Below are 25,485 nucleotides of genomic sequence, written 5' to 3'. Positions count from 1 at the left end.
AAAGCAGTTGTAAAAATGTCTATCAAATGTAATACATTTGTGGTCATAGACAAAATCATGCATATTCAGGGGACTAAGAGACAGATCCAGAGTAAAATCTAAGTCAAGCGTGTGCCCACAGTTATGTTGCTGCACAAGATTAAAAGATTTACAAATGTTTAAGAAGTCTGTGGCAAATGGATTTGAAGTTTTATCAATATGAATGTTAAAGTCACCAGCTATAATGGCCGTATCAAATTTGAGCACAAGAGAGAACAGTAACTCAGAGAATTCATTGAGGAAACCACTACTGGAGTTGGAATTGGGGGGACGGTAAATGATTATAAAGCAGATGGGGTCTTTACACACAATTTTAAAAGTTAAGATTTCTAAACTGTTAAAAGAGCCAAGGCTGAGTGGAACACAAGTAAGATGGTTTTTAAAGACAACTGCAATACCCCCACTCGGCCTGTTAGTCTTGGTGAATTTAAAAATGTAACTGGGTGGGCAGAGCTCCACAAGCGGGGAGCACTCCCCAGGTTTTAGCCAGGTTTCAGTAAGAAACATAAAATCAAGGTTATGGGATGTAATTATATCATTGAGAATGAAGGATTTATTAGACATAGACTGTGCATTCAGAAGAGCACAGGCAACTGGAATAAGGGGTTTAGCTGGAGTGGAAATACCACAGTAAACCGTAACCAAATTATGAGATCTAACAGTAGAAGAGACAGAGTGCGTAGAGTAGTGGGTTTTAAATCTAGGCATGATTCTGACAGAAATACTGTAAGAGCGTGGGGGGGTACAGTCAAATGGAGTCATTGCAGATCAGGATATACACGACTTACTGAATCTTTGGAAGAAATGGGCTTCCATATCATACAGTACATCCCTGAACACACACATTCAGTCTTTAACGCCTGTATGGTGCAGAAAAAAATTAGAAACACCCAAGGATGATTTAGGTGTATTTATACGGAAGATTATTAGGGCCATTTGTGAAAAATGTATTGAGTTCTGAGTTTAAAGTTAAAAGTCTGAGAATAAAGTGAGTGGCTGGGGGTGAGGGTTAAATAAGGTGAACCCTTTCCCCTTTATAACACGCTGTGCATATTTACGCATGAGGCACAGCAGCGTTTTAGTTGATGATTAAAACCTCCCACACGCCAACAGAATCAGTCAGGATGTAATGTTAATGATTGTTTTGTGTTTTTATCCACAGATCATGAAGTATGTGTCTCAGCTTTCCAGTCATTCTGAATTTATGCAGTTCCATCCAGTGTGTTTATAGAAACCAGTATGCAGAAATATTCACATACACTACACATAAATAACACTTTTTTGCCACATATATAAATCTGCATGGTTTTGTCCTAAAACTGCATGGGATTAGCGTAAAGTGGACATGTGTGATTAATGGAGACTTGTGGGTACCCATAGAACCCATTTTCATTTAGATATCTTAAGGTCAGAGGTCAAGGGATCTCTTTGAAATGGCCATACCGTTTTTCCATTGCCAAAATTTGCTGGCGTTTGTAGTGGAAAATCAGATTTCAGGGGTGGCCAGCTGTTTGACCTAAATTAAAAGGGAATATATCTTACAGGGACTGGTAGAGGTGGAGTGAAGTGTCCATGTTGGTCAGGGTCTCCAAGTCCACATTCAGACTGCAGGCCAAAGAGACCCGAGATTTTCATGACAGTGTAAACCGCACAAATCCCATGCAATCTGATCTTTCAATTCTAATTTGGGCACTTTCATATGTGATAGCCTAAATCTGAAAAAATAATTTGTAATAATTCTGGATCAATTCCTAACAATTCTGGAACAATTTCACAAATCTGTCAAAATAATCACAATATAATGTTTTTACCATATCGTGCAGCCCTAGTTAGCAGATGTGTTTTATTGTTGGATATGTGATTGTGACAGTTGTTGTATGTGGGTTTTGGCCAGCAGCTGCTGTCCGTTCCTACCGGTACTTAGGTTTATATCACATGACCAGTTGTGCATGAATAGATTAAAAACTAATTTGTATCAGGGGTAGTTGACTCAATATCCCTCTCATAAGTGCTCTTGCTGGAATCTTGCGTCCAAGTAAGTGGTCAAAGACATAAGTAGTGTGACCTGTGAAAGTCATATCTGGCTGCTCCTCACTGAGCTGCAGGCAGCAGCTGGCATTATTTGGCATTCATGCATTGCCTGGCAGCTATCTATTCCTGCTGCGCGTGGCCGAACATGGCATTCTGTTACCTAACACGTGCTTACTACTCTGCTTTGATTAATCTCAAACCCCTGCTTCAACAACCAGAAGTGGATCTGGAGAAATGTTCATGGGGTGTTCAGACGGTGGCATGGAGACTTTAAGGGGTGGCAGAAATGAATACTGATTTAATCACATATACCAGCCCCCAGATGAAGATATTTGTACTCAAAAACAGTATTGTGGCACATTAGTAAAGCAATGAATACAAAATATATAAAGGTGAATAGAAATCAAACCATTGTTTTATTTCAAAATCTTTCAATTAATCAATTTACATATTTTTCTAAATTCATTTTTCCTTGAATTTAAAGGTCCAGTGTCTAGGATTTAGTGGCGACTAGCGTTGCAGTTGCAGATTGGATATCTGTTGCGTCAGTGGCCATAAAATGCACAAACACTCCTATCTAGTGCCAGTGGTTTGGTTGGTTTGTCCCTTCTGGGATACTGTAGAAACTTGGCTTTGCAACATAGTGGACTCCCTGGAGGCATGGATAGGCGTCCATTGCGCCTATAGATATAAAAGGCTCATACTAACAAAAACACAATTCTTATTTTCAGGTGATTATACACTAATAAAAATATATTTATGCATACGTATATTATTTAATTTCTGCCAAAATATTATTCTAAATTGCCTTTAAGCCTATCACTGAGTCTAAATGTGGCCAAAACATCATCATTAATTAATTACTTCATTCATTTTAACACAGTATTTAAAAAATGAAACAAATTTTCTCTTCTAAACTTGACAGCATTTGACACCATACTGGGATGGAATAACTTTTGTCATATTCACTGCAACTTTCACTATATCCTGACAGTACTACATGAGACAGATAATCTGTGAAAAAATCAGGTTCCTCTGGCTCCTCCTAGTGCTCCTAATGGTATTTATAAGAATCCGGAATGAAAACAACCAATCAGAGCCGAGAAAGATAGAAAGACACTTTGGCTTGGCCTGCCAGTTCAAATTACTCTCCAAACAAATACCCCTTGAACCTGTCAAACTTAGCCTTTGTCACTGGCTTGGTAAGGACATCAGCTACCATGTCTGCAGTAGGGCAGTATTCTATAGATATTTTCCCTTCTGCATGTGCAGACCATACAAAGTGATACTTTATATCCACGTGTTTGCGTCTATGTCTGCATACTGGGTTCTCTGATAAAGCTATCGCCCCCTGGTTGTCCTCATATATCTTGACTGGTACATGCTGGTTACTACTATCTATTCCTTTCAGTAGTTGTATAAGGTACTCTCTCTTGAGTAGTGGCTGCTAGAGCCATATACTCAGCTTTGCAGGTTGATAGTGCCACCGTTGGCTGTTTCCTACTCTTCCACAATATAACTGGACTATTCTCAGTTAAGCTGAAACAGTATCCAGTTGTGCTCCTTCCGTAATTTGTATCAGCTGCCCAATCAGCGTCACTATATCCCTCAAGCTGTAGGCTTCCCTCACATTTCTGGAAGTGTAGTTCTTGATCTATAGTACCCTTTAAGTACCTCAGTAGGTGTTTTGCTGTAGCCCAATGCTGCTGCTTTGGTTCTGCTAGGTGTTGTGATAGTTTACTAACAACCCAGCTCAGGTCAGGTCTGGTACATGTCATAATGTATATTAAGCTACCTGCTATCTCTCTATATCCTGTTGAGTCAATAACTTCACCCTCACCGTCAAAGTTTAACTTTTGCTTACATGGGGTGGATCTTGGTTTGCATTCGGACATTCCAAATTTCGCTAACATCTTCTCTATGTGTCTCTTTTGAGTCATTTTGACCTCTCCCTCGTCTAAAGTCGATGCCCAGGAAGTGTTTAAGTGGACCCATATCCTTCAACTTAAACCTTCTCTCCAACATTTCTTTTGCATCACTGAGTAAGGTGTTGTTACTCGCCGCTATGATTAAGTCATCTACCCATACTAACAGAATCACTTTTTCTTTGTCAGATTCTCTGCTGTAGACACAATGATCAGCATCATTTTGTACAAAACCATTCTCTGTAAGGTGATCATGCAGTAACATGTTCCAGTTACGCCCGGACTGTTATAAACCATACAATGACTTGTTGAGTTTACACACTAAGTGTTCTCCTGTTTGTGACTTGATCTCAAAACCTTCCGGTTGCTCCATATATACCTCACAGTCCATAGCATAGAGGTAAGTAGTCTTTACATCCATTTGGTGTAGGGTAAGATCCTCTTGTACAGCCACCTGCATCAGTGCTCGGACAGAGGTCATGTTGGCTGTCGGTGTAAAGGTCTCTTTATAGTCAATCCCTTCCACTTGACCATACCCCTTTGCAACATATCTGTTTTTTTAAGTTTTTTTTTTTTGGGGGGGTATTTTTATTTTTACAACACAAACCCACAAAGCAAATTACCAGATCATTTGTACATTTAGGTCTAACATTGCAACATACGGTATTACTCATGATCTTTGGGAGGTTGTCTTTTTACATTTTTTCCCCTTCATTCATACTCCTGCTGTTCTCAGATACACGCACACACCCTATCCAATCGTTCTTCCTACATACTTCCACACACACTCCCCCCGAGCCAACCCTAACTATAAGCTATAAAAAGAGGAACGTCTTAAGCCTACTCTTGAATGTGGAGAGGGTGTCTGCCTCCCGAACCACAACTGGAAGCTGGTTCCACAAGAGAGGAGCTTGGTAACTGAAGGCTCTGGCTCCTGTTCTACTTTTAGAGACTATAGGAACCACAAGTAGCCCAGCATTCAGAGAACGTAGTGTTCTAGTGGGGTAATAGGGTAGAGCTCTCCCTCTTCCACGAGACCACGTTGCCCCGCTAGTCTTCATCACGTTGTCTTCTTCTACATTCACGTCACTCTTCCTATATTTTTCAGTACTCTCATAACTTCACAGTTTTGTTTTAAACTCACCGAGCGTTACAATGTCATTTGTCTGGGTGATGTGCTCGACGAATGGCTTGTATGAATCAGGTAGCCCCTTTACTACCATGGCTATTTGAAACCCATCACTAATAAGCCCTCAATACATTTTTAATGCCATTCTGGAGATCACAAGTTGTTTATTTCATTATCCCGGTATAACAAAGTTTGTTTTCTTGTGATAACGGTTTAATTTATCTTGTTCACGAGAAAACAAAAGGCCTCATTTGTGACCACTTTGAGTCTAATTTCTCTCCATATTTGAATGGATATAATAAAATTTGTTCGCATATGGGAAATCTTGACAAGACAGGTCTGGCAACAGCTCAGCATACAGACAATATACATTGTTTTTTTACGAGCTTTTTATGATGTGTATTTTATAATGTGTTGAAGTGAGACTCTGTGGTTGGGTAAATACACAACAGTGGCAGCAGCAAGAACCAATCAGCGGCTTCCTTCCTTATTTCCCTGACCTTGTTGCGTATGTTGTAAAATAGTATATATGTATATAACTTCACCTAACCCCCAATCAGACCCCTCTGTATCAATTGGGTAAACTGACTCAGTGACATATTTTATGGATATTTCACAATATATTCAATAATAACAATAACAGTAGAGAACAACTGATAAACTGTACAATGAAAACAAACAGTGAACACAATAACTGCAGGAAGTTTGTGTGAAACAAGCTATTAGGATGAATTTTGAGCAGATTATTTTCTGTGAATATTGATCAGAGATGAGTTTTACCGATAATTTTAAGAACCTTTGATACAATTCTTTATTTAAAAATGTTCTTTTTTACAATTATACATCATCATTTTTACAGATTGTGTTTTTCTTGACTTTATTAGCTATTTTGTTTAACTGCATACTTTTCTAATGCAGGACTAGGCTGTTTAGCAGAGTGAAGGCTAGACTTCGCTCGGATGGAGATGTATGTCAAAATGTATCCACCTGCGTGTCAAAGTAAAGTTTTATAAAGAACTACTTGTACATGGTTTTCTGCACAAGTAATATTTAAGCTCAAAATTAATCCTAAATCAGTTTATAAATGAGGCCCCAGGTCTTCACTGTGCCCTTATCCTGTGAGACTTGTTTCAAGGAGGCCTTGCAACCCCCCAGGAAGCTTTGGGGATCCCCAGGTTGACCTAACCACTCATTTGCTAGCACTGGTCCCCACAAGTCGCACAGTTAAAATAATGGAGTAACATTTGATCAGATGCTGCAAAGTGCCATTTATCTGCCTTCAGGCTGTCTGTCCTGAATGTGTGGTTGTCTCTGTGATGTTAGCTGATGGGCTACTGGTGCTGTTGAGCTTAAGTGCAAGTCCCACCTTTCTGCTTCTGCTGGTCTTTGTCTTTTTTTTTGTCTAATTGTCTTATTATTGTTTTTTTTTCCAATGACACACTATATGGTCCAAAGTATACACTCTTATCCACCTTTGTATACTTTTGGTCTGGGTCTGTTTTTTTCTGGCTTGGGCTGGACCCCATTAGCTCCCATGAAGCATAAATGATTTTTAGCGATATTTTACTTTGTCTGGTCATTTCCTGGTTCAGTATGTCAGTGCCCCTGTGCACAAAGCCAGCTCCATGAAGAAGGGTTGGTGTGGAAGAAGTTGATGCACAGAGTCCTGACCTCAATCCCCATCCTACACCCTTGGGATAATGTGGAATGCCAAATGTGAGGCAGGCCTTTTCACCCCAAAACATCCCCAGCCGACCCCACTAACCTCTAACCCCATGTCCATCGGATGCAGCTGCGTCGCTTTCTGGCTGCCAGAGATCCACCAGTGTGCCAGTGTAATGTCCGTAGAACATGTGAGCATTCAATATCACTCACAGCTCTTTTCTTCTTCTTTACACATTGGGTCTTTTTTGCCAGAGCGGCTTGCATCTCTGAAGCATGAAATCCTCTTATGTATATAAATGCCATATTTATTTAAAATGAATACCTATTGATGCATTTAATTTGTTATTGGCTTTGTCTTCACGTACAGCAAAACAAGTTTATTTCTGTCACTTCTAGTCTGAAGTCTGTGAAGCTGCAGAAACTAATTTCTTTGTCCTACTAATATATACTGTTCAATGATTAAAAATACAAAGATCAGATGGCAGCCAAAAAGTATCTGGGACTAAATAGATCACCAATAAGCTGTAAGACGGCTTTAAACAGACTGCTTTATGATGCTCACATTAGGACCGATCCAGTCCAGTATCTGTAACAGGTGCCGATACTGCCTAAAGTCGCTCATCAGATATTGGACTGACATCAGTGATACACGTACCGATCCAGATTCATCGTCTGATGGTTTTACGAATTATAAATATATAATCATGTAATTTTAATCCCATAGCCAAAATGTTGCACTGGTATAAACTAACAAAACTATGGTACTATCTAATGTGGTGATACCTATGTATTTGTCAAAGATAGAGACAATTTGCAGAAGATTACAGACTGGGTCTTTGACAAAATCTATTTTTATTTCTATATTATATGATATGACATGATTTGCAGATCTGGAGACAGATCAAAAAACTTGTATCTTTCCAGGTCCTGTTTGTCCAGTGTTGTAGCACAAATTCATTAATTTGTAATTAAGGAGTAATATAAAGCTATCCAGGAGTCCCCGTAGACCTACAGGTGGAGGTTGTGCTGGACCATGAACCCGCCTTAATGTAACATGACTTATTTAACTTCCATTAAAAAAACAAACAAACATTTAAATCCTTAAAAAGTCCTTCTACCTTGTTAAAAATACTTTAATTCTCAGTGTATGTACACTGGTGGCTTGAAGTTTCTACATCACACTTGTAGATGTTGCAAACAGGACCACGACCAAATTAGTTAGCATCAATTATTAGTGAGAAATTATTACCATTCCAAATAATAGCAAGCTTGTCTAAACATTTTAGTGAGTTATTCAGTGATGTTGTATGAGAAAAGTAAACAGACTATCTTTTCTGTGTAAGGAATCTTTTATGGCTGCGTTCATCCTCATTTCGACAAGGTCATAACTGAAATGACTAAAATATGTGGGGGCATTAATAATGTAATATTTATTCAATATGTTATGGGGAAATCTTTTTATCCCAAGTGTAAAGCCTGGTTGGCTAAGGATTCCAGTACTTCACTACAGTCTTCTGGCAATTATTTGGCATACATAGTCAGAATGTACATATATGTTCCTTTTAAAACCTTGTTGGATTTAAAAAACATTTATTTACGTAATAAATATCCAGCTATTTGTACTCAGATGTCAAATATGGTCTGAAATATGATCTTCTGAGATGTCTGGAAAAGTATGGAATTTTGAAATGGAAAATGCCTTGCAACCCTGCAGAACTGGAAAAAAGTAGATCAATGAATCTCTAATTACGTGTTCAACTATCACATACGGGTAAAATGTTTGGATGTCCACATACCAGGCATGGTGGGAACTGTTGGGTCTCTGTAAATAATGTTATAAGGATTTCGGTCTAGACCTGCTCTATTTGAAAAGTGTCCTGAGATAACTTCTGTTATGAATTGGCGCTATACAAATAAAATTGAATTGAATTGAATACATTTGGCTGTATGTTTTTTCCCAAATCAAAGTTATTTCATTTGAACCAAGAAATATATTTCTGTTCATCTTTTCCAGTTTGTCCTGCCCCACTCCCGGGGGAGCTCCCATGGCCAGACCCGCATCATTCGCAAGGCCTACGAGCAGGACTTCTACACCCACATGATGGAGGAGTGCTACGAGCTGTGGGCTCAGCTGGAGAGGGAGGCGGGTGTCAAACTGTACAGGTAAGCAGTCAGCAGAAACACAGAGAGAGAAAACCCATTAAACGGAACATAACAAAGGCTTTGCCAGAACACAGAGATTTGTCACATTCAAGGTGCTATGTACGCACAAGAGCAGCAACTCAATCTACGGGAGCCATAAATGCATGACTTTCTCATTACCTCCGGCGTCACTAAATCACCCGCTGACACCTCCCATGCCTTTGAATGTGGAACAGGGGCTTTTTTCATCTCGATAAAACTCTGATTTTCATACGCAGAGCGGGGAGGAATTTGTGTGTATATAAATATGACAGTGGCATCAAACTGTGTGCAACCTTCCAGCACTTTAACTTTCCTGGTCATATTACTTCTGACCGCAGTTGTGTTTGTCCTCAGTACCAGAGAGCTGAATAACACATTGCTTCATTATTCATGTCTCAGGGTAATAGTTCATGATACCAAGCCACGCCCACGTTATGTTCCCTAGAAACAGTGTTCCTCCCCATCCCCTGTGCGCCAGTCCATAGCTCATGACTGATGGGTCCACATCTGAAGGCCACCTGTGCCCTTCGGCTGGCAAAAAAACGTCTGCACCACGATGAGAAATGTTCAGGCGAGGCTGGTGTGAGCAATGCCTCCCGCTTCTACTGCCGCCGCCTCTGGGCTGGTTGGAGCCATCGAAAAAGGGGCCGAGTCAAAGCTAAAAATCTACCACCAGCCTTTTTATTTTCTCCACACACGACAACATGTGTGTACATCCACCAGCTGACCTAGTGCCACCAATCACCCAGTCTGACAGGTTGGACTAGATGAGGTATCATATTTATGATCCTACATACACTCGCGTGGCTTTTCCTTCCTCCGTCACACACTCGTAAACACAGAAGCACACAGGGAGACATAGTCATAAAATGTTCTGATGAATGGCTGGAGCCTTTAGCTGGGGTTGTCTGTGCCTTACGGCTGCTGACAGATGTCGGAGCAGCCTTTAGAAAACACTGCTGGCAAAGGGCGAGTCAGCCATCTATCAGACAGATTACTGAATTAAACCCTGTGTTTCACAACCTCTCACTCTGGGACTCAATAACGTCACACTGGAGCTGCTGTGATCTGCTGTATTACTGCCAACTGCTCATATGATGTCCAGTCAATGTCAATGTCGTGTCAAAAACATCACATTATTGTGGCACATGAATAGAATTGAATTGAATAGAAATATCTAAAATTGGCAGTAGAAATTAATAAATTGCTTTCAGTCAATCCATTCATTAACTTGGTAAAGTTGTGATTTTGTACAGCAATCAATGAGCCCATGCTCTGTGCTGATAAAACTTGTCAGTGTCATATTGTGTTACTAAAGTAAAAGATTGATCGATAGTTGGATGGCATGATATTATTGTTAAAATAGGTTGGTTTAAGCTTACAGGTAACATTGTTTTACAAGAAAATCTGTACACAAAAATACAAAGAAAGTGATTTTTTTTATCATTTTCTTGGCATAAATTGTTACAGTGGCTCAGAGGTAGAGGGGTTTGTCCACTAATCGGAAGGTTGTTGGTTCGATACCCGCTGCATGTCAAAGTATCATTGAGCAAGATACTGAACCCCAAATTGTGAATGTGTATGAATGTGTCAGTTTCTGTTCGATTCACTGTGTGAATGGGTGTAAAAGGAGTGGTCAGAAGAAGGTGCTTTACGTATGTTTACCTTTACATAGGCGCACAATATAAAATTATTATAACTGGGGTCTTTGTTTCAAGTTTTGCCCATCATTCCTACCAATACTCATCAAGTTAACTCTAATAAGGAAAGTTGATGAATGATGAATTTAACACATTGACTTCTGACAAATAGAGATTATAATACAGAATATGTTTTTTTATCTTTCCACATAATAATGCAATTTATTTGTATTCAGAAAGGAAGTAGACATATATTCCTAATAATCTTCTAGTGTTATGTTGTAAAAAATACAAAATTGTGTTTGGTCATTGTTTTTGTCTGGTGTTATTGTATGCATTTGTTAATACATTTATATCATTCTGGTTGTTACTGTTTGTTTCTGTTGTTTCTTTTATTTCTTAATAAAAGAAACCAAAAATATAATGTAATAATGGCAGGTTAGCCAAACTAATTTGGAAGAGAAAACTGAGACTAATGGCGTAATTATTATCCTTAGAATCTGTTATCGTTAGTACATAGTGATAACAGTATTATCAGTTGTTATAACAACTGAGAGAAATTATGGACAAAAGCCCAAAAATTACATTGAATTAAAATTTTATCTTTTTAAAATAAATATCCTTAGACCTGTTTTACAGACAGACCAACTCACTGGCAAACATTGCCATCATAAGCACCACTAGCAAGCCATATAGTAACTCTTGCCGAAGCACTTACATCATTACTTCAATATCTTCACGGGCATCTTCAAAGGGTTGAACAGTTCTGTGCCTCCTTTTTCTTTTTTTTTTAAATGCTATGTCTGGGTAAGTGAAAGGCTGTTTATAGCAATTAGACTTGACTGAAAGGAGTTTTAAAGAGAAGCAGAGGTTTTGGTTCTGAGTAAAGGTAATGTTCAGACCAGGTTGGATGGATTCAGTCTGTATTACCACTTACAGCAGACTCTTACTGATAATATTAAAATTAAAAAAAAAAAAATCGATCAAGCACATGACTAGCATGTAAAATTAATAAAACCATATCTCATTTTTTCTTCTTTGTTATGTTGTGCAGCATTCGGGGTAGCCAATCAGAGCCCACCCTGCGACAAAACTTTCAATTTAGAAATGGTTAAATATTTTGTGTGTTAAGTGTATCAGACTCAAATGTCTGGACACATCATCGGTAGTTCTTGGGGTCCTCAGGTATTTTTGGTCTCTCAGCAAACAGATGCCCTTGCCCAGGCAACCAAGCCTGGGCTTGATCTAACTGTTCTGCCACGCAAATGTGCTGCTCAAGTAGGCAGTGTGAATGAGCTGCATAACATTATGACCACCAGGGTGTCCAGGTGGTCAGAATGTTATGGCTGATTGGTGTATTTTGCACTCATTCTCTCGTTGTGGCCTCCTCAAGGCAATCCTCCCAGTGAACAGCGAGTTCTAGTTTAAATTCAATTCAATTCAATTCAATTTTATTTGTATAGCGCCAATTCATAACAGAAGTTATCTCAGGACACTTTTCAAATAGAGCAGGTCTAGACCGAACTCTTTATAACATTAAGCACTAGCTTGGATCATGTTGGGCTTCAATGTTGTTGTTTCAAAGTTCCTTCAAACGTAAGCTGCTTCCCCAAGTCAACCTTTAGTTCCCATCTGTGCGCCATTGCAAGCAGGCCAGTAGAGGTGGTCCTGGCAGCTGGTTTTGGCTTCTTGCCAGCTCTGGCAAAAGCAATGGTCTTCTTTGCCGGGCGTAAATGCTTACAGTGGTTTATCTGATTATAGATGGAGTCCGCTAAGGCACCAGCAGTGGCATCACTTGCCGAGAGCTTTCAAACAGCAGCTGAGGATGAGCTTTAGTGTGCCTCCCTTCAGTCACATGGGGCAAGCTGGTTACTCCACCTTCATTCAGCAGAACAAGTTGGATATACTTAGAATGTTGTAGACAGCCTGAATCAAGAATCTGAGTCAATGGGGCCCAGCTATCCATAGATCACGAGACCTTGCATTTAACTGCAATTCGCAATGGAAGTTCACACAAAAGGTTATTGCCAATCCACAGTAATATTGTGTTCTGAAGTGTTTTAAGTCACGTCCTTCATCACTATACATTTGGATGTTCTGGTCAGCACTAAAGGATAGATAGGAAGCTATTTATAAAAACTTGGTCAGTTTGTGTCTTTTAAACACTGAGTGGGTGCTCTGGCCTAATATACTGTATGTACTTAGATCATTTCCCCTCTCATCCCTTTGACTGTCTTTTGATGTGAAAGCATCACAGAGCAGCTGGGCTGATGCACATGAGTTCAGTTTACTGGCATCAGGTTACAAGTTCCTGGGTTGAGAAGTTCAATAATCCTGCTGGGGTGTACTTGGAGAGGAAGCATGTCTGAACAAATCTTTGAGCGATTGATATGACTGGTGCTATATCATTGGCATGAGAAAGTATAAACTAGGATTTTATAGTATTGGCATCTTACAACAACTCGTCATCGGCCTACCTAAACAGAAAAATAGGTTGTTTGTTATTGCTTCTCAGAACAATTCTGTTTTGCCATCCCCCGACAGGTCCAACAAGTTGTCGTACCTAAACAACAAGGTTACAAAGAGACTAAGAGTCATGCTAGCGGAGTTTGACCTGATGATGGCAGGAGATGGAGTAAGGGGATCACCAAATTGTAGGGAAAAAATTGCATGGCAATAACAAGTATAGAGATATTTTGATTAATAAAATATTAATCAAGAAGACAGTGAGTGCTGATATCTATGGCAAGTACAGAAGATAAAGTAAAAGGAGTTGTCTGTAAACTATGATAGATATTTACAATGGATATTTTGGTTAATTCACCTTTGTTTTATGTTGCAAATACGTTGACTAACCTCTGGGTTTATTTACAATCTGTCAGATTTTTTGTTGCCATGTTTAGCCATGTACCTTCATCTCCACTGATCTCCCCTCTCAGACAAACAGGACTCCTGGTGATGGGACCAGAGAACAGTCAGAGTTACCAGCTGTTTAAGAACACCCTGCAGAGGAACAAGGTTCCTACGGTGGTCCTGACCTCTGACAACTTCAACCAGCACATTCCTCATGTCAACCTGGCTATGGGAGATGGAGCATTGGTGGACATAACTGCTGGAGTTTTGTATGCTGACCGCGCACTCAAGACTGTACAGGTACGGCACAGAGCATTAGGTGAGTTAGCTTCAGGAACTGATGTCATGAGTCAAAGCCAATCAAGTGATCCACTTTGGAGATGATATGGACTGCCCAGGTCAATGCAAGTTGAGACAAAGGCACATCATCATGAATTTTGAAAGTAGCTATGGTTAACATATGTACAGTCAATGCATCATATTCAATTCAGTGGTCAAATTTATGGGAATTATGCAGGGTACAAATGTTCTTCTTAACATACCTTTAGACAAAAATGCTTGTACTAAGCATACATGTCAACAGGTGCTGTACCTGGAGATGTTTTACAGAGATGCTGAGCAAATGAAAAAACCCAATAACTGCAGGAAGTTTGTGTAAAACCAGAGATTTGGTTGAACTTTGAGCACATTATTTCCTGTGAATATTGATCAGAAATTAGTTTTCCTAATATTTAATTTCCTAATATTTAATATAACTTTTTATACAATTCTTTGTCTGTTAACAAGTTAACTCTTGTTTGAACTTTTCTTATGCAGGACGAGGCTGTTTATCAGAGAGTGAAGGATCTATGAATATAGCTCATGTTCAGGTCTTCAAAGTTTAGATCTTGTTTTCAGCCTGTCTAAACGTCTGACTGCTCGTGTTTCTTGTCGTGTGAGACATTTTTCCGTAATGTCACTGTGGTAACTGACAGAGCTGATGGACAGAGCTACCACCCTGCTGAATATGCTTTTTGTTCTGCAGGTAAAAATAAAATCCAAGTTGTAATAAGGTGTAGTTTTTCTTTAAATTGCCTATGTATGACTTTATGCATTGCTGCGACTGAAGTCTAATTAAGACTAATCACTGAGGTGCATGAAGTTCGTATAGCTCAAATGATCTGCATCCTAAGTTTTTCAGAGATTTCAAGGTCTTGCTCTCCTTGATAAATATGAAAGCCAGTGTCTGCCTCCCTCACATACTAACAGGCATGGCCTTTTCAGCTGCATTCTGTAGGAATTTACTTTTCCATTATTTAACACATCAATAGCAAATTAGCAAGTTTCCTATTTCCTATTACTATAAAAGTGTTTTCAATAAAACATAAATTGCCCTTCATGTCTGCTCCAGGGTACAGGGCAGAAAGCGGTGTTTTAATTAAAGAAATCTGCAACATACAAAATGTAGCATTTGACTGAACTATAGGCAATGGTCCTCTGTGAAAAAAACCTTAGAGAACACGTTGAAGTGATGAGAGATTAAAGAAGCAAAACATTTTCTGATTCGTATACGACCTAGATAGAGAATTGGCCTGAAGAATACCAAGATGTGGATAATTGAACATATATCATGCCCGTTGTTTTAATCTAATAATAGCTCACACAAGGAATATCTTTCAGCAATAAATTCACATTACTGGACTCTGTCAGCACTGAGAAAAAAGCACTGGAGGAGAACAGACTCATCCATGGCTGCCAGGTCAAGCACAAAACACTGCTTTGTTATTTCAGTGAGGTGCCATTTTCAATTGACCGAACAGATTGTTCAGCCGCTTTTCCATGAAGCAGCAGTCAATTATGAATTAAAGCTTGTTGTGACAGATGTGTAATAGATCGGTAGGTTATCGCTTTGAGCATTTTCATGCCATGGCTCTTTAATAGCCTCTTGCCTTTAATATTATATCTTAATATATATGTCGCAAGTGATCTGTCTTGTCACATTATCTCAGAGTGGCACATTTCTGAATGTCTTCTTTTTCTCTCCTTTTGAAAACAAACTGCTGATTTTTCTTCATGACTGAATGCAGGGGCAGCTCAGGCCTGTTCCCAAACAGATTGATGACCACACCCGAACATTCTTGGAGTCATTAGGGCTGTAAGAAAATGTCTAAAAATATTGCATCGATTCTCAAAAACACTATTGATTTTTGTGTTTAAATCCCCAACTGCAAGACAGCAGTGTTGTAAACTGAGGGCTATGATGACGGATGTTACAGCGACTGTAATAAATCCAAATGGAGATCCCACTACTCTGGTTACATAAAAAAAGTAAACTTTTTTAAACTCAGATTTTATGCATATGGTGGTGTGTTCTTTTATACTTCTCTTTTATACAGTTTTTCTATAATTATTATAACATATTGCCTTGCTTGCAGTATTGCGATATATTGAATTGTAACCCCAGTATCGTGATTCGTATTGTCAGATTCTTGCCAATATACAGCCCTACAAGTCTGCAGTGATACCCCAAAATACCCCACATGTGAATGTTGAAGCTTTTACATTCTTCAAAAAGACAGTTTCTAACAAGTGGCTAAATGAGACTACAGAGGTTGTCAGTGACATTTAAACACCATTACAGCCTCGTTGCGTTTATACTCATGCTCTTACAAACTCTAACTCAGACTTTACAACGAGAGTAGTCAAATGATCAGCTGTGGAAACCAAATTATTTTGACTCACAGAGGCAACTTAGTGTCAGTTTTAGACTGTAAATTAAACTATTTTCAGTTTGTATGTATCGCTATGTGTAACAATCTCTTTTCATCACTGCTGTCACAGCAACACAAACCAGTCTGAAGGCACTGTCATGCAGAGACTTACATGTTAAGCTGATTAGAAAGAAGATATATGAATGCATGTACATGGCCAAGAAACTGTCTCTCTCCAGGATAAATCAATCTCTAATCCTCTACCCTAATTACAAAAACAGGTCTTTATTGTATACTTGACTTTTAGAAATCTACAGTTATAGTAGGAGCATGTTTTGTGTGTCTCTCTGTAACAGACTGTACTATACTACTGATTGTATTAATATGATTAGGCAGAATAATTGATCCAAGAATAAAAAATAAGAACTTCATTCTAGTTCATTTCTACCATTGATGTCTACGTCAGAATTAATCAATTTACTGCAGTTGTTCTATTATGTCATAGTATTTGTTGTCACGTTCAGTAACTCATGTGCAACAGGCCTGAAACATCCAAAGATTCTAAAACAGGTTATCACAGAGTGTACAGTTTTTTAATGTTTGGGTAAATAAATCATACTGCAATTTGTTTATCAATACTGACACCTGTAACATTTGGATTTTGAACCCTTATTTTGGTGAGATGATCAATTAATAATGTGAAAACAAGTGGAAGAAGAAGACAGTGTTTTAGATAATAGTACCAATTTAACTTCAGGATATTTGTATTTTTCTTTTTATTCATTGGTTTTCTATGTTCTAATTGCATTCTTTAAATAAATATGGTAATTACGGTGGGCAAGCCCTTTTAAAAGCCATTACTGATCAATCAATATCATTCATTTAAAAGCACTTAATTACAAATAGGTTTACAGAGGATTTTCATTCATTCTGTCATTTTTTTTCCCCAGGGGCAGTTTCAGAAGTTGGGTGGGGCCATAAGAGACAAAGAGGTGGTGACGGACATCAAGCCTGGCCCTGTTGTGACGGTGTCAACCTCTGCTGGTGTTTATCGAGCCAAGAGTGTGGTGATCACCGCTGGAGCCTGGGCTAACAAACTGCTGGCACACACTGGCTTACAGCTGCCACTAGAGGTATTTGAATTCTGCACAGTAATGTTCATATAGCTGTGTATATATGCAGTACTGTACTTTAGGGGTTAACTGAATGTTGCTAACACTTGCTCTACACCCTGTGATGTGATCTCCACAGTATAATCAACTAGACACATGTTTTTCTCTGTAATGCAACCTAAATGTCCAGACCGGGTACCATACTTACCCTGACTAGCATGGCAAAAGGTTTCAATAGTAGCAAAACTAGAGTGCGTTCTGCAGTGCTGTATAATATTATTAATAATAAAAATATTGCAGTAGTAACTAGTAGTGTCACCAATTCCTAATATATTTAAGTAATAATATTTCAGTTTTTTTTCAAGGTTGCTACAGCTACAGATTAATAGTAATCAAGGAAACCGATATTTGAATGCAAGATACATTTGCAATAAAAATGAAAATTTTAGTTGCAGTTGATGACGTATTATTAAGTTAAGCTACCCAGCAGTATAAAGTCATTACAATGAGTTTCACTTTTACCAGCTGTAACATGAGAACATCTGTTTGCATAGTCAACCTCTCAATGGAAAGAATGGCTAAGGAGAGGTGACCAACAAGCTAAAGCACTATTTATTACGCATGACCCATAATCCAACATGAGTTTTTTAACCATCAGTAATATTTAAATAATGATCATCAGATGTAATTTAGTTTATAGCACTTATATTGAAACAGACTTTACAAAGTATTCCACAATAAAGGATGAAATTACAAGAGTATAAACAGGGAAATAAAATATAGAGGCACCATTTCATCAAATTATAGATCCCTGTATAACCATAAGTAAGTGAAATTGGCTCACAACCCTAAATGAACATTGTTTTATAACTAGATTCTGTCCCTCACATGTTTTATTTCCACTTCATTATATCACATTCGGCCTGCTCTGTGTGTGCAATCTGTTTTTATAAATACCAGTTTATGTGTGGGAGGTGTATGCATGGGTTTTGTTACTCTGTGCATTGTTTACAGCCCCCAGATACACAGTAGAATCTGACCCTGCACCGTACGTTATCAGACACGTCTTACGACTTCAATTTGTCCATTTCTAATCCAGTTCCTCCCTCTTTTCACCACTGGGATGTTGCCCTGCCTACCTTTTAAAAAGGTCCAGTGTGTAACATTTAGGAGGATCTATTGACAGAAATGGAATATAATATTCCTAGGTATGTTTTCATTAGTGTTTAATCACCTGAATATAGGAATCGTTGTGTTTTTGTGACCTTAGAATGAGCTGTTTATAGCTTCATAAGGAGTCCGCCATGTTGAACCACCAGCAGCCCAAAAGGGACAAACAATGGTCTCAAACAATCGTTTTGTGGCTACTATAGTTTCTCCTTGGCGCTTGGGAGGGGAAGGTAAAACGAGTGAGTTGCAATCGACACCACTAGATGCCACTAAATCTTATGCACTGGTCCTTTAATGCCTATCTGAAGATGCCACAGAAACAAAAGCATCACTCCTCTATGTTTAAAACAGCTCAGAGGCCTTAGTCAGCAAGGCAGTCTTTTCCATCTCACAATATGCCACACAGCCTGAAAAGAGAAGGTGATGGGAAAACAAGCAGACAGCTGTTAGAGTGGAGAATTGGAGTTGATATTGGAATTGCATTATTGAAGCAGTAGGCTGGGAGGGGGCGGCCGGGGGAACGCCATGCCTGAGTGAGCTGGTAGAAAAGCCCAGGCTCTGAGCTCGTTCACTCACCAGAGTCTGAATTTTTATGGTCCCTGGGAATGAGTGCACGGCCGGTTAGTTCATTACAGTGAAAGCTCCTGAACAATGTGTCCTTATTATTCCCACCCTCAGATGGACGTCATTTGTACAACCATGTGTACATTTCATTAAATCCTAATTCTCACTTCACCGCCGTGGAGCTACTTTTGTAACTGCACTTCTACGTATTAGATGATGAGGAGGATGGAGGAGACGGTGTTAGGTATGTTTGTATTTTAACCAATATGGGGTTTTATTGCTGATACCAAGTGTAGTATTCATCAGCTGTACAATAATATCTATCATATCTGAGGTAACCCACACACAGCAACTACTACCAAGATTGCTATGACATTTATATAACCAAAAAAAAACCAATTCCTGGGCTTTTAATGAGCCCCTTATCTCTCCTCTAGTGCCACCATCAGGCCAAAAGGCATATGATCACATTTCCATCAAATCGTATGTGGATATTCAAGGCCCCCAATGCTTTGTGGTGTGTTACCTTCCCTCTTGCACCACAAAGATCTCAATGAATAAGCAGATCGGAATGAAGTTTACTGGGGACAACACATTAATGCTGGTCAGAGGATGGACTCTGTAGCCTCTCTCTTGCACCACAATCAGGCTAAACTGTCAAGAGTGTACACAGGCCATCAAAACAGGCAAATTGCCAGTTGTCAAATGGTGATAAATTGTTCCCATTGGTCCCACCGCCTTTCATGTAATGCTACCCTCAGGACAAATTTTTAAGTTTTTAGTGCAGCTGGTATGGCTCTGACGAAAATGAAATTAGTACAATAGTAAAAAAGAAATGTGTGCACAGCAGGTTGTTTTAATTTCCATCTGGGTAGAAAGTTGTATTGTGATTTTCCATATTAGTTGAATTTTTATGTACATTTTGAAATAGTTTCTTTGCATGCCTACGCTACGGCTCTTAGGGATGCTGCTTGGGAATCCCTCTGATAAATCAAGGATTTTTGTCATTTCAAAGCTAATGCACGGTATACAGTATACTTGATCATTAGGCCAACCAGCCAGATTGCTGAGGACTTGTCTGGTACTAATAGTTTTTCTGGTTTCACTGCTATAGGTGGTGAAGATCAACGTATGCTACTGGAAAGAGAAGGTTCCGGGATCATACAATGTGAAGCAGCGCTTTCCCTGCTTCTTGCTGACTGAGGGTGAGGAGTCTAAAGAGCATATCTACGGTCTCCCATCCAATGAGTACCCAGGCCTGGTGAAGGTACGTCGCAGCACTGGACCCTCCAGTGTGACTTTACAGGAGAGAAACTCTTGTACAGACTCCTCAAATATTAATGGTAACAACATAAAGTAGAGTTTATTAATGATCATTCATTTTTAATCTGATTTCATCTGATTTTATAGTTGATCATCTGGCTTCATTATTCAACATTAGTAGCTAAACCAGTGCTGTGTGTGCACTGAAGCAAACACAGCTTTTTATCAAATGAAGGTACACGCACACACTGGAGCACTGCTTATCTAATGATGTGACTTATTATAGAATGCCAAAGCATGTGTTGTAACCATAAAACAATTTTACTAATGCTGGTTAGTAAAATTGTTTTAGCCACAGTAACATATTTCAAATGTAGGAATAAATTTTTATATACTTAAAAAAAGACCCTATGTAGCATTTGATTAAAACAATAGCACAATATAAAAAGTTGAGTTTAATTCTAAGCAATACAAAATTCTCGATTCACCACATTCAGGGAGTTTGTTGTTACAGTTAGGATATGACCAGTTATATGTAGATAGTGTAGTGCCAAAGCTAGCTACTGTTTCCTAGGTATTGTTATGTAACTGACAACTTACTTAGTCAGTTTGCTAACTCCCAGCCAACATGTGTATGTGGTCTAAGTTACGCTGGGCTACAGTGGTACCAAGTGGGGTATGGGCCCAAAATGGGCATCTTATCTGGGATCCACTTGGGTCAGCTAAGTGGTATGAGAGGGGAAACGAGAGCATGGGCTGAAAGGAGCAGCTGTGGCTCAGAGGTGTGTGAATGTGAATGAAAGGGCCATTGTGGCATGTAGTGTAAAAGCTGAGTAGGTGAAAGACAGAAAGGCACTATACAAAATACAGTCAATGTACCATTTACCATTACCAAATGGTCCACAATCAAAAGATGATTTATATATTTTTTAAAACTAAACTCTACAGACAGGTCCTTATTAATGCACACATCCACCACAAGTAAAAGCAGCTGATTCATGAAAATCCAATGTACACTGGTTGCTGACAAAATCACAGGCTCACTATATTATTAAATATATCAATAGAAAATATATACAATTATATTAAAAATTATAATTTAAAAAAGCATATTGCACTTCTCATAATTATCAGAAAACTGCATACTATTAAGGGATCAACATCGTAGTAATTATGACAAAATTACTTTGTAATTATTAGATCATTTTATGAAATTTTATCTTGTACCAATGTCAAATTCAGTTTCAGTCAGTTTGTCAAGTAACGAAAAAGTTTACTGAAAACGTTCTGAGGCTCTGGTGTTTGCAAAATAGCCTTTACTCCAAAACCCTGTGATCTTATCCTGCTAATTATTCTGCAGTACCTTCTATGTGTGTGTGTGTGTGTGTGTGTGTGGGTGTGTGTGTGTGTGTGTGTGTGTGTGTGTGGTTTAGTACAAATTTATAGGATGAGGGTTGTAACAGACAGCACATTTCTCCACCTATTGGACTTCAAATGTTGGTAGACCAACCGATTGTTATTTGGGGCTATAATATAATAACTGGGCAGGGAGGGAAAATTACACACATGCTCAGAACAGCACTGAAATTAATAAATAAATAGTATGTGCCTTTTAAAACCTCAGCAACTGTGGAGAATTAAATCCTTCAACCAGAATCTAAAAAATTCACAGCTCGGATAGGAGTGGACAAATTTGCCTTTTACTACATTGTCTATAAAAATATTCACCTCCTTGGAAGTTTTCATGTTTTAATGTTTTCACCACACTGAATCAAAGTAGATTTAATGTGTCTTTGACACGTTAAAGGGTATTTTTCTTTTGATCAAAGTGAGAACAGATCTATACAAAGTGATGTCAATTATTTACAAGTATAAAATACTAAACACTACAAATATTCACTCCCGCCAAGCCAGTAGATGCAGCAATCACAGGCTTGAGTCTGCACAGATAAACCTCTGTCAGCTTTGCTGCAATTCTTCTTTACAGAGCCGTTCAGGCTCTGTCAGGTTGTGTTGAGATTGTGAGCGAACAGCCTTTTTCAAGTCCAGCTCAAAAGTACAATTGGATTCACTTCACTCTGCCACTCCAGAACGGTAACACTGTTGTTTTGAAGCCGTTCCTGTGCTTTATGCTTGTGCTCATTGTCTTGCTGGAAAATTTCTTCTCTCAAGTGGCTTTATTTCCTTATATTTTAGTTGCAATTAATTTAGATCATTTTAGATCATTAAGGGTCTTTTTCTGTTTATCAGTTGATCAGGGTCAAAAAAGGCAAGCAGGGAAATTCTTCTTAAAGGCACTGTATATGTAATATATTTTAAGGGCACTGGTCCAGTATCAACTTGTACAGTGTGATGTAGAAACCTGAAGCCACCAGTGCACATCCACTGAGAATGGACTTTACAGTGAAGTAGGAGACCAGCAGGAAAACATTAGAAATGAACAACATTTGTATATTCAGAGAATCTGGAAGCTTTAATGAGGCAGAAGGAAATTCCTTTTAAAGAATTTTAATGTGTATTTTTTTACAGAAAACATCATACACACATTATTGTTCGAAGCAGACTATTTGTATGTATGTGTGGAGGCGATCTTTAACATTTTTTATCTAGATTTTGTACAGTTAATGATAATGTATTGTTAAAAATATGTACACAGATAACCCTCACACTCATAATACATTCATTTCAAACTGCTCAGTAAAAAACAGAGAAACATTTGACTGCAGTGTTGCTAATGAGAACCACATTGCCACAGTGGAACAATTGCTGTTCTCTTTGAAACACAAACACTGCTGCAAAGTCAACTGTTAAATGTGATTTGTCTTACCTCAACATCAGATTAGTTGTGGGAGTTGTGCCGGGTCTGATGTCATCCGATGGCACATCTCTATTTCGGGCATTATGGTGGGCCAGCAGGAGCTCGCAGCCTAATAGCAGACCACATGCATAGAAGAGAGGGGGGGACAGATGGTGATGCCACGTCGCATTATTCACTCTGATACACAGTCACCAGAGCTACTGTATGTCCAATGTTTGGACCATTTAACATAGTTAGAAAAAAAAACTCAAACCAGAGAGGAATATTGTAATTACTCTTTTTACACTTGTGTTTGGATGTGTTTTTTTACTGCATGGACCTGTCAGAAAGTTTCCTACAGCAGAAAATCTTGCAGAAAAACATAAAAACGGTTCTTCTAATCCCTCAGCCTCCTCGCTGTGCCTTTAGTCTCTGGGTGACACTGTATGTGTCAGACCTGGCTGACAGCAGCAGCACACACAAGCAGCTTTGGAAGTTTGAAGTGTGTGTTTGACAGTCACTCCCCCTTTTGTCATTTACCTCTCAAGCTGGCAATAGGAAACATGTGAAACATGTAATTTTCTGCCTTATTACTTAGCTTTACATGAAACATTACTAGATTCATTTCTAAATAACCACATTCAGTGCTGCATAAACAGAGCTATGGGACTCTACTCTACTGCCTGTGTTTTTGCATTTGGTAAGTAATTACGAAAAAAAAGGCCACAAATCAGTTTCTCTAGAAAAGACTAAATTCTGACAGCTGAAATAGTTAAATGATATGTTTGGATTTATTTCAAGTCAGTGTGTAGAATTTAGTGGCATCTAGGGGTAAAGTTGTCGATTGCCAGCAGTTGAATACAGCTCATGAAAGAGGTTCTATTTAGAGCCAGTGTTCAGCTCATTCTGAGTAATAAAAAAATCTTATATTCATATTTTACAATTCAATCATTTTAAATCAATGAATCAGAAGTATTTGTTCTGTTTAATTGTTTTTCTAGCTCACTTGTATTGTTTAATTTCATGTTTTGTTGTTTTGGATGCATTTCTTTCTGTATTTCTTTGGCTTGTACTGTATGTGTGCCATGTGTCTGCATCTGATTTGTGTTCTTGACACTGAAAACAAACAATACCAGCAGATAAACGATAGATATGAAATAAATACACCTTTCTAAATTGAGTAAGAGCTGGATGGTGTTATACTATGCTATGCTATGTATGCAGGGTAGAGCTTTTTTCTCTGCCCGAATCCGATTGGACTGCCGCAGGTCGGGATCGGGTAAGGCTCCGAAATATATACTTAATACTTTATTAATAATGCATGCACCTCTAATTAATGAGTGAATGTTATGTATTAGTTTTACTTCAGCTTGTAATTAATTAAGTAATAATTTTCTTTACTTAATTATTTTGAGTGGAAATTTAGGTTCAGGATCCAAAACAGTTTCTGTGGTTCAGACTCGGACCGAATCATGTCTGGTTCAGGTTTTTATAGGCCTAATCAAAGCTCTCCTGCACGGCTGCCAAGCATTCGATGTTCCATATAGACATAATATCAACAGTGCCATTCTGTGTGCAGATATGTTACCACATGGGCAGTGAGACAGACCCAGACCAGAGAGACAAGCAGACAGACCGGTCCGATATCGACATCCTTCAGCGCTATGTCGCCCGCTGTTTACCTGGCCTGATCCCTGAACCTGCTGTGGTGGAGAGCTGCATGTACACGGTCCGTATCAATACCCCGCATTACAGTGTTCATAATAATCATCCTAATCCATCCATGTTGAGATATAAGCTTCAGAAGGTGAAGAGATCTGATTATACCAGTGGGTCATCAGGAAATATCAGAACAAAATGGGCTTACCAGTTGTTCATTTAATCCTGAAACTAACATGGGTTGATCAGAGGTTGCTATATTAATTTAAAAGCTATTGACAGAAGCAATGTTTCAAAAATGGAAGATATTTTGACTTGAAAAGTTGCTATATTTACGATATAGCAACTTGATATTGACAAATTTTATTTTTTTCTTAGTTTTTTGTATGAAAATAACACAAGTGCTCCCTTTTCACTCTAGAGATAATAAGAGATTTGTTATTCCTTTTTAAACTTCTCTAATATCAGAAACAGCTTATGACAAGTTTAACAATAATAAATCTCTGCTTTATCCAAAACTACACTGCCTCTATCACACTCAACCCTCACACATTACCAAATGATTTGTATAAATATATATTGATTTGTAATTTTTCAATAGTTATGTTTGCGGTTGCAGCGGAATACCAACATCATAGTGTACCGTGATATGAAAATTAACAGTTGCTTATCTACGGTATTGAATTGTACCCTATCAAGTGTTATTAAAAAAAATATGGGATATATATATCTTGAAAAATGATAATACATTTTAAAGAAATAAA

At 38.5% G+C, this 25,485-nt stretch overlaps 1 protein-coding gene across 1 annotated transcript in view; it reads left to right on the top strand.

The window, feature by feature from the left end:
* Positions 1–25,485, top strand: part of pipox (pipecolic acid oxidase) — a 39,581-nt gene that overhangs the window by 2,516 nt on the left and 11,580 nt on the right. The window contains exons 2-6 of the mRNA XM_051398001.1: positions 8,804–8,952; positions 13,553–13,766; positions 17,107–17,289; positions 20,117–20,269; positions 24,642–24,791. Of these exons, the coding sequence (XP_051253961.1) occupies positions 8,804–8,952; positions 13,553–13,766; positions 17,107–17,289; positions 20,117–20,269; positions 24,642–24,791 (849 nt within the window). The remainder of the gene's footprint in view (positions 1–8,803; positions 8,953–13,552; positions 13,767–17,106; positions 17,290–20,116; positions 20,270–24,641; positions 24,792–25,485) is intronic.

This window comes from Dicentrarchus labrax, unplaced genomic scaffold (genome assembly GCF_905237075.1).
Source record: "Dicentrarchus labrax unplaced genomic scaffold, dlabrax2021, whole genome shotgun sequence".
NCBI lineage: Eukaryota > Metazoa > Chordata > Actinopteri > Moronidae > Dicentrarchus > Dicentrarchus labrax.
This window is presented reverse-complemented; position numbering and strand designations above follow the sequence as displayed.